Here is a 17,016-nt window from a genome sequence, read left to right on the forward strand (position 1 = left end):
TGAGCCCTCCCAGCCATGACACCCATCTGCCCCCCGGCGTCGCCAGCCCCTCGCTACCACGGACTCTGCTGACTCCATCGGCCCCGCCATTTCGGCCCCCAGACCCGGTGCAACCCTCCCGCCCCCCGGAAAGTACTTCGCTCCCCGCTCCGCCGGGCAGGAGGGCCAGCGCACCCCGCCGCTCTCCTCCTTTCCTCTCCTAGTGTGTTTGGGTTTTTTTTTGTTGTTGTTGGGTTCTCATTGTTTTTTTGGTTTTGTTTTTTGGTGGTTTTTTTTTTTGGTTGTTGGTTTGGGGTTTTTTTTGTTGTTGTTATTATTGGTTTTGGTTGTGGCTTTTTTGGTTAGTGTTGGTGGGGGGGTTTCTTTTCTTTTCTTTTTTTTTTTTTTTTTTAATCTTGTTTGATTTTTTTGTTTGTTTGGGTTGGGGTTTTTGTTATTTTTTTTTCTCCCCTAAGTCTTGAAGTTGAGTTTTAGAGGCGACACGGCGGCTTCAGCCGATTTCTTCCCCTTCCTTTGCCTCCCCATGGATATGCACTGCAAGGCAGATCCCTTCTCAGCAATGCACCGTGAGTACTGGAGCCCGGCTCCTTCCGCTTCTCTCCCTCTTTCTCATTCCTCCATTCCTCCTTCTCAAATCGTTCTTCCTCACCTGATCCACCTTCAAGTCCATCCTTTCATCGCCAGCCTCTCCTCCCCTAGCCAAAACAGGGCTCCGAAGAGGCAGGATGGGGACACGGCCGGCCCCATCGGCACAGTGAGGGTCCCGGGCAGCCCCGGGTCCGGGGGGAGCACAGCTCTGTGCCGTCAGTGGGGCAGGGGCCAGGACCCACAGCCGGAGGGCAGGGGGGTATGTGCGGCTGTGTCTGTGCTGCTTGCTGTGTGCGAAAGAAAACACCGCCCGAAGCAGATCTCTCTTCCTCAAAGGCATTTCCTTATCGCCCCTCAGACAACACGAGTTTATCCCGACTCGTGTCAGCCCCGGAGCTGGACCCTGTTACCTTCTCTGCCCCACCGGGCCAGGGCTTCTCACCACCTTGCATAACTCTGAGCCCCCATTTCCCCTCTCGTCCCGATCTGATGCTGTCTGCTTTGATTTCGGATTTCAGTGGCAGAAAGGGGAGACGCCAGTTTAAAATTAATGGCGGGTTGGTCGGTGGCTCTTCCGTGCTTCGGTTTGGTTTGGCGAAAGGCTGGACTGTGGGAAAAATAGGACAATTATATGGCTGGGAGATTTGGCGGCTTCGGAGGCTCCCAGAAATCTCCTGGTTTATTTACTAGATCCCCAGTGTGAATTTTAAATGCATTCCCAGCACAGAGGAAAGTGCATTCTTCGTGTATTTTCATTTAAAAGAACGTTTCTATAAGAGAGAGACGAAGGAAAGCGAAAAGACCCCTTTATCAGGGACTGTAAGAAGGAATATTCAGGGCTTTTAATTTCACCGCACGGAGGAAACAGAATTCAGTGATTTAAATCAAAGGAAATAAAATACAAATAGAAAGCCGAGATTGAGAGCATCTTGAGTCAGGAAATGAATAATTAAGAGCAATTTGTAACTTTTGACACCGAAACTTTTGAAGACACGCCCTGTCCGCTGCATAAAACCAAACCGAAAAGATACAAAATTGAAATGCTTGAAGTTTAAACACCCCGATTTTGCCGTGAGAAGAAAGGCACAGAGACAGAAACCCATAATCAGACCCCCAAGCGCAGATGTAGGCAACTGTCTTCCTGTTTCCAAATTAATGATTTCCAGGATACATTGCTTAAAATTTAGGATTTAATTTTGGAAGACCTTTAGCAGACAACAGTCCGCGCATTGGACATTTTTACTTTCCGGCGGTGCGACCTGCTTCAAGAGGCAGCTGCAGCAGTTCTGCCTCCGGTACGATCCGGAACACGTTGCAGCCGAGTGAGGCATCGCGTTGTTTTAAAAACGCCAGTGAGATTCGGAAACAATTTAGGCTTCCAATTCAAAATTGAAAAGCAAAACAAACCAAACACACCCTCACACCTCCCTCCCCCCTCAATCCACACACAAACAAACAAACAAAACCACCCCCCACATCCAACATTTGATATGTCCCATAAAATGTATTTCCGTAGTTTCAGACCTAGATACTAGTAAACAATTAAAACGGGAAGGGACGCGGGCTCCTGATGCACGGACAGCCAAGCACGGTCGCTAGCAAAGCGGAACGACTGATGGGTGTATAAACAGACGCCGGCACTTGTATGCAGAAAAACACATGCAAAAGTCTTACCGTTCTGATAGAAATAACCTCAGAAAACCACGGGCCAGAGCAAAACAAACTCGTGCGAAAAATATCCGGGCTGCAATAATTTTAATTATTAATTTTTAATCTTTTTTGCATCTGCTGCCTTTTAATACTTTGTAATGCGAGTTATAAAAGGTGCTTTGAATTATTTATCATGGAGTTGCCGCAGAAATTGGTGTCCTGTAACTTTAGAGGCAACATGTGCAGAAGGGGTTCTGAGCAAATGAAAACACATAGCAATATATACCTGCAGGTTTTAGTGGAGGAAGATAAGTATTACCATTCTCCTCTGAACCCCTAAATATGTTTCAAGAAAGATTAACAAAAAGAATGTCACAAATGAACCTGGCTCATCGGGGAAGGGACGGGGAAGCCAGCCGGCGCCCTGGCCAAGGTGGCTGGGAGGGTACGTGTGGAGGTATTACTGAAGGGGTGGGGGAGATGGAAAAAACTCTATTTGTGCGAAAGGACTTGGATCGATCGCAGGGCAATGAGAGTTTCCACTAAGTTCAGAGCCAATAAGTCAGTGTCAGAAGCAGGGGAGGGGAAAAAAAACTCAGCGAAAATACAAACAGATCATTTTTCAGCAAACTGCAAAACGAACTAAGATCTCCTGGCGAGAAAGATACAGAAGGTTAGGGCTGTGTGAAAGGAAAGCTTTAATACAGAATATACTCCACAGCTATATCAGCTGGATGTTCTGGAGATAGAGACACGCAGGCACCACTGTCCGGCAGCGCGCATCTCTCCGCACGGCCGGGCGCAGCCCAACTGCTCCATCACGGACACCCCAGGTGCCAGGGGCTTGCCACTGCCTGTCTTACTCAGTCCCAAAATCAGAGATTATCCTTTATTCCCGTCACTCCGTTCCTCCTGCCCACGCTTAGCAGGTGCACAGTGATTTTTCTCCCCCCAGTTATTTCTCAAAATGCAGAAAGAGATATCGGAAAAAGACAATCGTAGCAGTCCTGAGAGAGCACGGGGTTTTGTCTGGAAAGAGGGGAACAGAGGAAAACAGCATTCTAAATTCTTCCTAAGTTAGATTTATAGGGGAAAAAATAGATGTAACCATGCCAGTCTGTCAGATTTTTAAAAAAAATATTATTATTATTTTTAGCTAGAGAATTTTTGCTTTTAAGATTAAAAGCTGAGGAGAGAGAGGATCTTTCTGTAAACGAACACTGGCTGCAGAACACACTTATTTCCCACCCACCCACCCCCCCCGCCTTTCTCTTTCCTCTCCCATTTCTTTCTCCTTTTCTATTTCTCTCTGAATCCTTTCAACTCCCACACGAAAATAACGGGAGAGAATGCGTTGCATGGGGCATATGCCACGGGTGAAGGAGGGCGGGGTTCGCGAGTAACTGTAATTGACAATGAGACAGAAAATCGTGGAAAGAAAATGAAAGGCGAGGGGGAAAGCCCAAGAGCAGAAAGGGCACTGCGGCAGGGTTCACCCACAGCCGCTGAGCCCCGGAGTTTGAAAAAGCATCTCTCCCCAACTCCTGGGAGAAGAGACGGCGCGGGCACTTGTCTCCATCCTGGCCCTGAGGAGTCGCCGTTTCGGCGTCCCGGGCGGGGGCCGTGGGGAGAGAGGTGCTAAGAACCTCGGGACGGGACGCGGCATAAGGGGGGGACAGAGCCGGCTAGCCCCGTCGGGAAAATTCCTTCTGTCTTCTTTTTCCTTCCCATCTTTCCTCCTGTCTGCCTTCTCTCTCTTTCTTCTTTTAACCGTTCTTTCTCGTGCTTTTCTTTCTCTTCCTTCCCTCCTCTCTTTCTTTTCTTTCTTTCTTTCTTTCTTTCTTTCTTTCTTTCTTTCTTTCTGTCTTTCTTTCTTTGTTTCTTTCTGTCTTTCTTTCTTTCTTTCTTTCTTTCTTTCTTTCTTTCTTTCTTTCTTTCTTTCTTTCTTTCTTTCTTTTTCTTTCTTTCTTTCTCTTTCTTTCTTTCTTTCTTTCTTTTTCTTTCTTTCTTTTTCTCTTTCTTTCTTCTCATTCTTTCCTTTCTTTTTATTTTTTTTCTTTCTTTCTTCTCATTCTTTCATCTTTCTTTCTTTCTTTCTCTCTTTCTCTGTTTTTCTTTCTTTTTTTCCTCTTCGTTCCTTGCTTCTTTGTTTTTCCTTCTTTTTCGCTGTTTTATAATATTCTTTTCTCTCCCCTTTACTCTTCTCTCCCTCCCCTCCACCCCCCCCCCCCCCCCCCCCCCGTTTTGTTCCCCCCTCTCGACCTCCTGACATCATCTCCATCCATCTGTAATCACTGGAGATTTTGCAGTATGAATGGCAAAGAATCCACGACTAACGGTGTGTTTCTTGTGTGCGTGGGTTGTTGTTTTGTTGTGTGTTTGGTTTTTTTTTTTTTTTATTTCTCTTTCCCCAGCAGGGCACGGGGGTGTGAACCAGCTCGGGGGGGTGTTTGTGAACGGCAGGCCCCTACCTGACGTGGTGAGACAAAGGATAGTGGAGTTGGCTCACCAGGGGGTGCGACCCTGTGACATTTCCAGGCAGCTGCGGGTCAGCCACGGTTGTGTCAGCAAGATCCTGGGCAGGTAAGGAAAGAGGCAGCTCCTTCCCCTTCTCTGAGATAGCAACGGAGCATCACTTCCCCGCGCCGGCGTGACCTCTCGCCCTTCCCGCGGCTCCGGGCTTTCCCTGCCACCTCCTCGAACGGCCCCGGCACCTCCGCGCTGCGGGAGCTCGCGGCTGAGCAGGGCCCCCGCCTCTAGCCGACAAGGACCTGCTGCCACCCCCTTAAGCCCCCCTCCCCGTGGTGTTTGGAAACTCCTGGGAAGACAAACAATTTGCGAGGGGTGGGCAGGCGGGCGGGTAAGAGAAGGGACAGGAGGAGAAAACCCGAAAGAACGAGAGAAACAAAACACCACAAATTCCCGAACTCGCAACAATCCGTGAGCGGCTTTAGTAAATAAACAAACAACAGGGCAGATAAATAAATAAATAAACACATGGCCGCGGTAACCGATCGCCGCGAAATGTGATGTCAAACAACCCCAGAGGCAAGCCGGGGGGGCCCGGGGCATTCAGGCCCGGAGCGCATGGTGCCAGTGAAGGCAGAGCCCAGCGCCTGTGCGTGCGGTATGCCCGCTGCTGTTCCCTCTGGGAGGGACGGGTCTGATGGCCAGTGGGGAAAGGGGCTGGAGCTGCCCACAATGAGCACCCGCTACCGAGTGACCCAGAGTGAATAAGCCGCGCTCCCGCACCCCCATCCCTGCCACCACGGGAGTAGCCGGCCGGGAGAGACGGGGTCGTGGGGGGTGAGTCTGGCACTGTCCGTTCCGCGCACCCTCTCCCCAGCCGCCTGGCCCGGGCCCGCGGTCAGCTGCCTTCGTTTCCGGCCGGCCGCATCGGCGCGAGGGTTTCTGTTTTGTTTCCCGATCACCGGGGCTGAACCGAGTGTGTTAGTGTAAAGGGGGGGAAGGGGGCAGCAGCGCAGTGCCCCTCTCTTCTCACACACCAGCGGAAAGAAAAAAAAAAAGAAAAAAGAAAAAAAAAAGGTTGCGGGGGAGAAAGGAGAACGGGACCGAGCCCTGGAGAGAAGGGGCTACTCCAGCCACAGCCGGGTCGGCGCTCCATGCAGCTGCGCCATGCAGGGCCCGAACTGCTGCGGCCCGAGCCCGCGCATCGGCAGGCCGCAGTCGAGGTGGGGCAAGGGGCCGGGGGCCGAGAAACCCTCCGAGAAGCAGCCGGGCACCGGGCGGTAGGGTTACAGCGGGGCTACTCTGGGCATGGCAGGTCACTGACCGTCCTTTGTGCAGGTATTACGAGACTGGGAGCATCAAGCCTGGCGTGATCGGCGGCTCCAAACCCAAAGTGGCGACCCCCAAAGTGGTGGATAAAATCGCCGAGTACAAAAGACAAAACCCGACAATGTTCGCCTGGGAGATCCGCGACAGGCTACTGGCCGAGGGCATCTGCGACAATGACACAGTCCCCAGCGTCTCCTCCATAAACAGGTAAGAGCAGCCCCGCAGCACTGCTCGCGGCCCAGTTGCCTCTTTACGGCCCCATAAAACCTTCTCTACAGCGCGAACGTCCCGATCCTTCCTCGGTCAGGTTAGATCCAGCGCGCTCCAGCCACCCACCCGCAGCCGGACCCCTGGGCATGGACCGCCAGCCCTCGGCCCTAGGCCAGCCGGCGCTCCCTGGACCCACTGTGACCTCCGAGCCCAGTCCCTGGCAGTGGGGCCGGAACCGGCTGCCCACTCACCCCGGGGCGAGGAGTAGATCGGCAGGACCGGCGTACACAGCGGGGCTGCACCCTGTGCCGGTCACCTGGCTCGGGGCGGGCAGCACTGCTGCGGGGGCAGATGAGCAGCAAGGTTTGCTGGCTGTTCGGGCCAGCGGCGTTGCGGGCGGAGAAGTCAGGTTTTCCCCAGACCCTCCAAGACCTCTCCCTCCCGCGGTGTAAGTGACTGCCAACCTTGCCAGGCTATGAGGGTCTGAGCCTAAAAGCTACCGCTCCCTTCGCCAAGACAGGCTCGCAGCCCCGAGCAGCTGAGTGCTGGAGGAAGGTTTCCCTTGCACCCACTCTCCCGGTTCACTCCTCATCGCTAGCCCGAGGGAACGGCTGGACTTGCAAGGCGATGCCTTCCCTGGCTGGGCAGCACTGCTCGCTGCGGCCCCTGCGCTGATCCTGCTCCGGCAGGAGGCTGTGGAACACCGGGACCGGTTCACACCAGTGAACGAATATCCCCCATTTCCGCCCCCCGCCTGCTCAGGGTGCGACTTTTATTGGTAGAGGGATTCAGATTTGGTTTCAGGATTGAAGTAACAAAAATAATCGTATGACGAGGAAAAAAAAAAAAAAAGGATCGATGCAGGAGAAAAAAGCCAGCGGTAGATGTAATCAAGTAGCAACACTGCAGAGCACTCAGCTTGTTCCCATGCCTGCACGTTCAAACGCAACATACATCAGAGCAGCACACAACACTCTTAGTGCACAGTAAAAGTAATTATGCAATGTAAGATATGTACAGATACCGTGACAATGCCCACAGGAACACAACCCCCAGAAACAGTAACACAGGGGTGTTTTGCAAAGGGTACATACATAGGCATGAAATACCTCACTGATGGATTAAGAATATGGTACATTTCTCACACAATCCCAAACACAGGGCTTCCCACTCAACTAAATGCATTTAGAATAGGTATAAATATACGTGCAGGCTTCTGTAGTGTCTGCCTAGGTAGCAAACACACAGGTCAGTATATTGGCCCTTTTGATGTATTACAAGTTTAGTCTGGTTTTATTTTAAACCTGGTGTATTTATAGCAAGGGAAGCACAAAATAAATATCAGGGAAAACACGTTGGTGTTTTTTTGTCTTGCACTTTTCATGGCAGATTTATCAAAATATGTCTAATAACTCAGAGTGTGTATTTCTAAATCTGGCATCCTATATAAATGGGTTTTAATATTTTGCAAATGATATGGAATTATCCCAAATCATCTTGAAAACAGCAGGTAGAATTAGCTAGTGGAATGTACCTTGGCTAAGAAAGATTCCCTCAGACACACTGTCTCTGTAATATACTGCTAGGCTACCCTAGGAAATTATCCCTGTGTGTGCCATCTGTATTAAAATGGTTATTAAGTTATGAACAGGGTAACATAATACTGATCGGCTAATTATACACCCTCCTAAAAAACCTCCAGGTCTCTGTTACTCTCTCAGTCAGGTATTGAAATAATAACAGTTTGACATTCAGACACCTTACAAAGGCAGTTGTGGAAGGACAGCCAGCAATTCCTGGGAGGAATTTAGCTGGTGGCACAGAAATCTAGAGGAACGGCTCTGGGCTCTTCAGAGGAATAGCATATATGGGCCCGATATATACATATGTATGCTTCGGCTAGTGAAAGGGACGTTGTTTTCCAGATGTCACTGAAGTCTCATCCTTGCGCCTGTGGGACCCGGTGCCTTGTCCATGGGTTGCAATGTCCCAGGCAGAAGTTCCTAGAGCCAGGTTGTGCTTCTACCTTTGCTACTAGTTTGTGGCAGGGATTTGGGGGTTTTGTACCTTGGTTTCCTCACCTTGGAAATGGAAACTGATCCATCTCAGAAGGAAGTGGGAACAGATGCCAGTTAGATTGTGCTTATAGAAATGCTTTGAGAAGGACAAGTACTTGGTAGCTGCAATGTACTGTTACATTAAAGAGGTTCATCTGTGACCCGCCATGTTTGGCTTATACTGTGATGGCCTTGGAGTGTGTAGTCACCAAGGCACAAGAGCATTTTGACTTCATATGATTAAGTCTTTCCCTAATCCATCTAAAAATTCAGTCCCAACTTCCCACTGTTCACCTTTGTATGAGGCTTCCCAAGATTCAAATCTGTGAGGAAATGTGCCCATCATAGCATAGGTCATAAAATTTGCAAGTCTGCGCTAGGCAAGAACAGCACAGTGAACTGGGAAAAAATGGCAGCGAAATAGCAAGAATGTAAGGGCCTGATCCTGGTGCCATGGAGAGTATTGTGAGCTTCATGACTCCGGGACTGTAGTGACTGCAGCTCACAAAACTCACACACACACACAAAGGCAGTAAGTTCACAATTGAAATATATATTTTTGTCTCTCTCATAGTTGAAATACACATACAGAATTGGATCAGTCCTTTGTAAAAGCACATCCCTTACTGGCGGTATGATCACAAATTGGAGTTTCTGAGCAGTTTCAGATCAATGGCAACTTAAAAACCCAACCTTCTAGAAATATCTATCCTCTTAGTTTCACAAAATATGAACTTTGAAAAGCAAAATCTGCACTGGCCCAGTGTCCAGAACTGTTAGAGCTACATCCATGGGCGGTTTAACATTTTGAGACTACAAGCAATGCATTTATAGAAGCAGAACTTATATATGTCCCTAAATAGATTGTGAATACTGCACTTCAAAATGGAGATCTCCTTGTATACAGAAAAAAACCTCCTTTTGGTTATTATAAGATTTTCTGAAAATGTGTTAATTACATTTTCTTTTCTTTCTTTCTGGGGATCAGTCTAACATTAATGAAGGCTTTTGTTGTGACAGACTATAAATCAACTGTTTCAATTCCATTTTCAAAGTCTCCCTAAAATACTTTTAAAATCTATTTTTCATTAATTGTTTTTTGAGATACACAAATTCTATATGCCTACGCTGCACTGATCTGTCAGTATTCCAGAAGGACTATCAGGATGTATTTGGGATTATATTGGGATGCATTTCAATACTGAGATTTATCAGAAACTAGGGCAGATAAAGGCTAGATACAAACTCTGGTTAAAAAAGTGACTTAACTACTCTGTCAAGATTCAGGAAAAAAATGAAAATCTTCTGCTCTGAGGTACTTTTCCTTTAATTACAGCAAAAAAAGTCTAGAGAGTATGCTAGTTAATAAGCAAAGTGCGCCAGAAGTGACAGGATCAAGACAGAGCAGTTATCTCTGCACCAGCAGCTTTCCTGTTCCCACTTCATACATTAGTATGAACCTATTGTGTATGTATAGGTACACACACACATATATACATACATGTATATACACACATGCGTATATGAAATCACACATATACACTGCACAAGTGATGGAAGCTCTTAATTCTTTGGTAAGCAATTAATTCTTACTTTAAATCACTCAAACACCTTGCTTCTTGATTACCCTGCCAGCCCAAACTTTTCCATCTATTGTATGTCTATAAACGAGTTATCTTTGGCCACTTTGGGTCAAAGTATTTCATCTGGATTTAGGCACTGCTTTAAGCCTTATGGTGGTCTCCTAAGTATAAGCGTGGAAGCAGATGCTGCTGAGAATTTCTTCTTTGTTTCGTGGCATATACAGTTAGCCTAGGAACACCGGTTTCATGAGATAATAATCACTCCAGAAAAATCTTTTGAATTAGACAGTGTACTTTAGTAGGAACAGGATAGTTCACATCATGGAAATATGTTCATGATTATGCAGCAAGTGATGCAATGGACATTGCAGCTTAAGCATTATTTCCTGCTTCTTTTAAATTAATCAGTTCCTTACAGGTCCAAAATGGCAAAACACACCCTACCTTCCAGATTTGTCTATCACAGCGCTCCTCTGGCTGCGTTCAGTACTAGGGACTCCCAGTTAGTCTTTACCCAAGGAAAGATGAAGCCAAAGTGTGACAAAGTTTAATCAGCCTTCCAGATACACTTTGGACCCTGAGTTCATGAGAGTAGATTAGTTGATACCCCATGGCAGGGAACAGAGTTCAGATATATTATCTCAGTCAAAATATTAGATGTTTTTTGAGTCTTCTCTTAATGTTAATTTCTAGTGTTAAGCACTCGGTTTGGGGAGATGTTTCCCAATTAATTATATAACAATTGGCTAATGATTCCTACTTAAAGTGACTGATAATGATGTGCTTTTTTAAAAAGCACATATAGAAAGACATAGACTTTGATTCATGCTAAAATGACCAGCAAAATATCTTGTACACTGAAATATTACTGAGCATGTTGTCAATTTCAGTGTGCATGGACAGGCCTGTAGTTTAGAGCAATGAGTGGCATATTAGAAGATCTTATTTTTCTTACAAGTTCTACCATTAACTTTCTAGTTAATCTTGGGCAAGTCACATGGAGGGTGCCTTGCTATCTGTAAAATGAAAATAACAGTATTTAGCTACCTTTGTAAAACTCAGTGTGACCTGTCACTAAAAATGCTCATGGAGTTCAACATACAAGAAAAGGTTCAAAACTAGACTTAGGTTGTTTTACATCAGCTAAGGCTTTAGCCCATGCAGGAGAGATAGAACTGAAGAGAATCTTGACTGAGGTAAATATGATGTCTGTAGACAAACAATTGAGAATGACAAAAGGCAGGCGTATTAGGGCAGGGGCTGTGTCATACGCGGAAGAAATCAGTGTTATGCAAACAGAGCTTTCTGAGTCACTCTCACTGGCCATTCTTGAGAATTTCCCCAAAGGACAACCTGTCCAAAGTCAGACTGGCTGTGTAGACCGGATTAGCCTCTGACTGACAATGCATTCATAGAAGCACCTGTTTGGAAAATACCTTAAGATCAGTGAGTCCAAGCACAACCTAGCATCTCCCTTGTTGGTGCAATGCAGGAGTGAAGTGCCAGCGTGGGACAAGTTTTGTCCGGCAGCATCCAACAGAGTTTACCAGGTCTCGTAACCTGTCACTTCTTAGCGCTCAGTGAAGAAACTTTGGATCCTATCAGGGACCCCTTCCCTTAGCTGATGCTGAGTCTGCTGTTCCTATGCATTTTCCTGCATCAGGCTGTGCTCTCAAGGTAGAAGACTTCTACTGACAGTTGCTTTCAGCTGAGTAAAGAAAGCGGTTGGGTCACACAGGATTTCATTATGGGGGATATGCTCCTTTAAATTCAGATTCTTTTCCATCAGACACAAATCTGGTATTATCTTCTTTTTATCATTGCAAATAAAGGACAGGATCATAAAGCAGAGGTTACAGACAATGTTACTGCTGCTGAAAGAGTAAATGAATGCTCATAGCATTTCTCTTTGTCTTATTCCTCATATCTGGCCACTGGAAGGTTGTATGGTGAGAACTACAATAAGCTAGCTGCATTTTTTTCTAGTTTTCATATTGCAGAGATATTAGCTCAATGGAGGCAGTTTAGCAAGTAAAATTGGTTGTGCTTGGGAAGTTCTGAGCTCCCCGTTCTGTGAAACTCCAAGTACAGAACCACATTGATCTCTTTATTACCTTAAAATTCCATCCCTTTCTTGTTGTATAGATATACAGAAATCTTGGTTTTGTTGGAAGTTAAACATTTTCAAGCTTTTGCATCTCAGGAATGATTACTACATTCTGCCATAGAAGTAGCTGCATTTCAGTGCTGGGTGAGTGAGTCTTACTGAGCTAAACCTCATTTACCAGAATCACTATTATGTGAAAAAACTCATTTGACTTTGGGAGAAAAGAGGACAAAATATAAGTGTCTTGGCCAAGCAATGACAAAGTGTTGAGGACAATATAGTGATCAGAAGGGCACAGTCCTTCCAACTGGAAAGGAATTATTCATGTTTAAACAAAGCAATATAGCTGGGAATGAAGGGAGAGAAATAAGAAAAGAAACATTTAAATGGTAGCAGAAGGTATCCCCTGATAGGGAGGTCCATTAAGTTGTGGAATTGCATCCCATAGGAATTCCTGATTTCTTGGAATACACATAACTAGATGGCATTAATAACAGACAAACATATAATAAGAAATAATCTTGTGTTTGCTAAAGAGATAGATAATGCTCTAGGAGACCAGCTGGGCCCTTTATGATATGATGACATGATGCATACAAAACAAAGTCACATTTTCAGCTATATATCAAATATATCCCAAAAATCTGCCTCTGACCCTAAAGGCCTTTCAAAACCACAATTTCTGTATTACTTGAACAAAAAGATATGACTTCAAAACAGTTGAACAAGGCTGAGCTTCACTTAGATTCCATGGCCTTTAATTAAGGCATGCTGAAATTCAAATGGAGTTTAGGTTCTCTACTTAGAATCAGCAAAACATTTATGGAACCTACTTTTAAGGAGGGTGTCTCTAAATGTAAAGGTAGAGACTTCCAAAATGATTTGTCATTGGCCTGACACCCATGCAGCTAACTATGGCTTTAGGAAATCCCATCTGTGTGTAGATGGCTCACTACTCATGAAAGCATCATAAAGGTTTGAGTTTTGCTCCAAAATAATAATTCTTTACACAGAAAGCTAATGTGAAGGAGGATTTTTCCACTGTAATCCCAGTTAATCTACTGGAGCCTATACATGCATGGCCATATTTACCAGTCCCAACTGTTTAACAATGCCAAGGTAGAGCCTAAATCATGCAATTGGCATAAAAATAATGAGTATTTGTAATACAACATGGGTTTGTTTTCACTTGTTTTCTCTTTTCTATCCTAAATTTTTAAAGGGATTTAGATATCTGACTCCCATTAAGCAACTTTAAAAACACATTAACAATACAGTCCTTTGAGTCTTCAGAGAGTCGACAGGCCCCTTTTTCAAGCTTGGGAAACGTGCTTTATTAAATGAGAACTGAAATTCTCATGATATCACTTGACTAGAGGAGCTGGAAAACCCATGACAAACACCGTTAGGTTTGTGATGAAATAGTAGACTATGATATTCAGCACTAGCCTCCAATTTTCTCTAGTGCCAGTAACTGAGAGCTGATTTTGTAGCACTTATATGGCTATCTACCCAGCTGAAAATCGCAAATCTAATCACTTGGTTTCCAAACTCCTCAGAGTGCACTTACAAATATTCATTTCCAATCAATTTGCACCTGCTAATATTTCTCAATGCTCACAAGTGATGAGAGAGTCAGAAGCAATGCCGGTGCTTACTGTTTCTATTTCGGTAGCATAAAGAGGCTCTGTGCATAGATCACAGCCCATTGTCCAAAACAGGCACAGCATAAATAAGAATTTCTTTCAAGAGGTTATTTTATAAAATCAGTATACACACATATTTCTTTACACCATTCCCTTAACTTTTGCTAGGATCATAATTCAGACAGTCCTCAAGGTTTCAGGGAGCCTGAAATAAACATCTTTGTCTGTTGCTGGAAATGAGATATCTGGCCAGGGCTCAGCCACCAAGCCCAAGTGTAGGTAAAAGGCAGAGCAAAACTGGGGAGCCCTCTTCTTCAGGTCCACATCTGACAAGACAGAGGCCAAACACTTGCTAGACTGTGACAGCCTCCCCCCTCTTCCCCAATAAGTAGGCATATAAATAAATAAATAAATGGCATCCTAACTGCACTGAGAACTCAATAAAACAATCACATCAAATATGAGGAGGTATAAATCTCGTGTCTGCACAGGTAACCCACTCAATTGCTTTTATTATGGCTCAGCCTGACTCCATTTATTACCATCCGTGGCCTGGGTGAAGGATGTTTGCATGGAGGGTGGTCTCCTGGTGAAATCCTATCCCTGGAGCAGTGACAATCAGCCCATACAGAGGTGGATTTTGGTGGGGAGACCAAAGGCAGATCCATCTGTCTGCATGAAAACCAATCAATAACCTTGTAACTAGACTCTTTGTAGCTGGGAAATGGACAGCACAATAGTTCAATCCTGGAGCCATAGCAGAGGAATAGCTGTGGTGGGGTGTGAAGAATGACAGGACGTATGCACAAAGTGTTTGTGACATATGGACAGAATATATCTGTGCATACAGATATGGAGGAGAAGTGAGGGGATAGAAGGAGCATAGAGGGTACTTTTATATATATCATAGGCAAATTTGAAAGGTTGATGTGTTCAGAGGTGGGTATGAGGAAGGAAAAATCAGAGTTATACTGTGTTTTTTTTCTAGGACTGTACAGGGCCTGTGAGTGCAATGCAGACAGGTACCTTTGGGAAAACGTGCCTGCAGGTTGGATGCTACGTATGGGTGTATGGTGCAGGGCAGGGGATGTGTTTCTGGGCAGGCACATAGACGGTGACACAAAATGCTGCTAAGCTAAAGGAAGCATATGCGGGAGTCTGATGTGGTTGAGGAAGGATATTCCTTTGTCCTCTGTCTGGCTTGCGATTTATGTATATACTAGTTTTGACAGAGGGAGGAAGAGTGATGTGCCAAAAGCCTGAGCTAACGGACTGTGAGTTCACAGATAGGCTTCCCAGAAAACACTGTGTATGAAACATTTACCCAAACTCCACTGTTAAATCTGGAAGGGAGATTCTGGTGGCTTGTCACTGGCTGTGTGAAAAACAGAAATAGGACATTTCTTGCTGCTGTCATCCCCCAGCTCTGCAGTTCCTGTAGCATTTCCAAAATCTGCCCACCATGGTGTTCACCAGGCTTCTAGCAGCTGCCCCAATTTACACACACACATAGATATGATGGAGTTTTCCACCATTATTCATACCCTCTTGGGGGCAAATTTAGTTTTTATTCCTTTGGCTTAATTTTGGACAGTTCTTCCTATTTCCAAGACGAGCACCCTCCCCTCTCTGCAGGCTCCAAGGCACAGGGTTGGATGTCTGTGCCTGGTTGGGAGGCAGATTGCATCAAGAATAGTCATCCAGCCCTGTTCAAACTGCCCATCACTATATTTCGGCTGAGGGCAGTAGTACCCATGTTTTGTAAGGTAGATTGATATCTATTCATTAATCGATATAAGGAAAAGGAGAGACTGCGGCCAGGTGACAAAGTCACAAAAGAAACCCACACACATCTGTCAGACAGGATGCCCTGCACAGCAGGGTAGTTTAGATGGTTCTGGCAACAATAACAGCACCCATTTCTTTGGTCAGGGAGGTTTAGTATCACAGCCCTTTGATTCCTGGGACTAGACCTTCTTTTCTTCAGGCTGAGCTGAAATATGAGGGCAACATCTTTTACCACACTGCCCATTTGCAAGCTCTCACTTTAAAATTATGATAAAGGCTTTGGGCACTAATATTTGGGTGCTTCTTAAAGGGACTATTGCCTTTTAACATTCTCATGTTTCTTTAAAAATCCTTTCCTGAAAATATTTTGGTCATCTGCCTTCAAAAAGAAAGACTGCAGCACAATGTAACTATGTAATAGCGTCTGCAATTATTATTTCCCTAAATTTAGGCCCTTTTTTTTGTTGTTTAAATTTAGATTTTTGAGCTTGAAAAATGACATATCAATATAAAAAATTATATAGAGAAAAGATTATATGCATACTTATTTATAAAATCAGTATGGAAGAGAGGAGATGTAGAATCAAAAAGGAAAGAGTAATATTTCGGAAGACAGGGAGATCATGTTTGCATACTGAGTGCATAAGGGAAATGTATTTCTGGGACATGCTATGTTCAAATGGTTCAAGACTGGGCAAGCAAAGGCAGAGTGGAAAATGTGTGCAGTATCACAGATTCCCTCTCCCTGTGGAACAAACAAACTTAGTATTTAAAAATATAAATTGTTTCAAAGACATAATGTTTGTGGTGCTGCCTCTGGCAGACAGAGAGCCACAACATGATGCTTCCAGAGTGAGTGGAGAACACAGCTGACTGGGCTTGTGGGAGGAAAAGGATAAGGATGGAGTGACAGGCTAAGGCAGATTTGACTCAGATAGTGTCAAAACCAGACCTGCTGTGGTCTTACAGAAGGCAGTATTGGCTACTGTGCCAAACAAGATGCAGAGAGTCATCCACTACTGACATCCAACTTTCTTACGTGGCTTCAACAATTTCAGGCTACTTGTGTGGGTTTGTGCACATGGAGACAGCCAGGATGGGGACAGAGTAAGTGTACCTGGCTGTGCACAGGTTCCTGTGAGGTGCATAAGCAGGAGGGCAGGGAGAGAACATGTAAATTTGTAAAAAGATGACTTCTGTGACTCGATTTTGTGGATTACATGATTGCTTGCTGCCTGCTAATATTGAAAGAAAAACACATGCCTATGGGTGGCCCCCTTTGTGTTTTTTGGTACCCAGTGGGCAAAATTGGCATTGATGGTGGTCAGGAAGAGATAAAATGGAAGGAAGTGTGGCCCATTTCAGGTGGATGTACATACAAGGAAATGCCCCTTGCACACTGGAAGGCAGGGGATAAAGTGATCCTGGGGAATATTGTCTTTAAAAGAGTGCAAGAGGAGGGTGCCAGCCCTGTAAACGAAGCCTTTGTACTGCTTAGAGCACCACCTTTCCAAAATGAAAGCACCTTCTGCATTATTTGAATGTGGTCCTGGATTATTCCAGGCACAGTGAAGTAATTTGAGCATGGA

The 17,016-nt window shown here is 45.3% G+C and overlaps 1 protein-coding gene across 3 annotated transcripts in view; it reads left to right on the top strand.

Annotated features, from left to right (window-relative positions):
• Positions 1-463: 463 nt before the first annotated feature.
• PAX2 (paired box 2) overlaps positions 464-17,016 on the top strand; it is an 82,561-nt gene continuing 66,008 nt past the window's right edge. For 2 of the 3 annotated variants that reach the window (XM_054163289.1, XM_054163291.1), the window contains exons 1-3: positions 479-566; positions 4,656-4,821; positions 6,046-6,243. In XM_054163289.1, coding sequence (XP_054019264.1) covers positions 524-566; positions 4,656-4,821; positions 6,046-6,243 — 407 coding nt within the window. In that variant the 5' untranslated portion in view covers positions 479-523. Of the gene's footprint in view, positions 567-4,655; positions 4,822-6,045; positions 6,244-17,016 lie in introns of all 3 variants that reach the window. The other variant, XM_054163292.1, reaches the window with a different exon arrangement.

Source organism: Dryobates pubescens, chromosome 8, assembly GCF_014839835.1.
Source record: "Dryobates pubescens isolate bDryPub1 chromosome 8, bDryPub1.pri, whole genome shotgun sequence".
NCBI lineage: Eukaryota > Metazoa > Chordata > Aves > Piciformes > Picidae > Dryobates > Dryobates pubescens.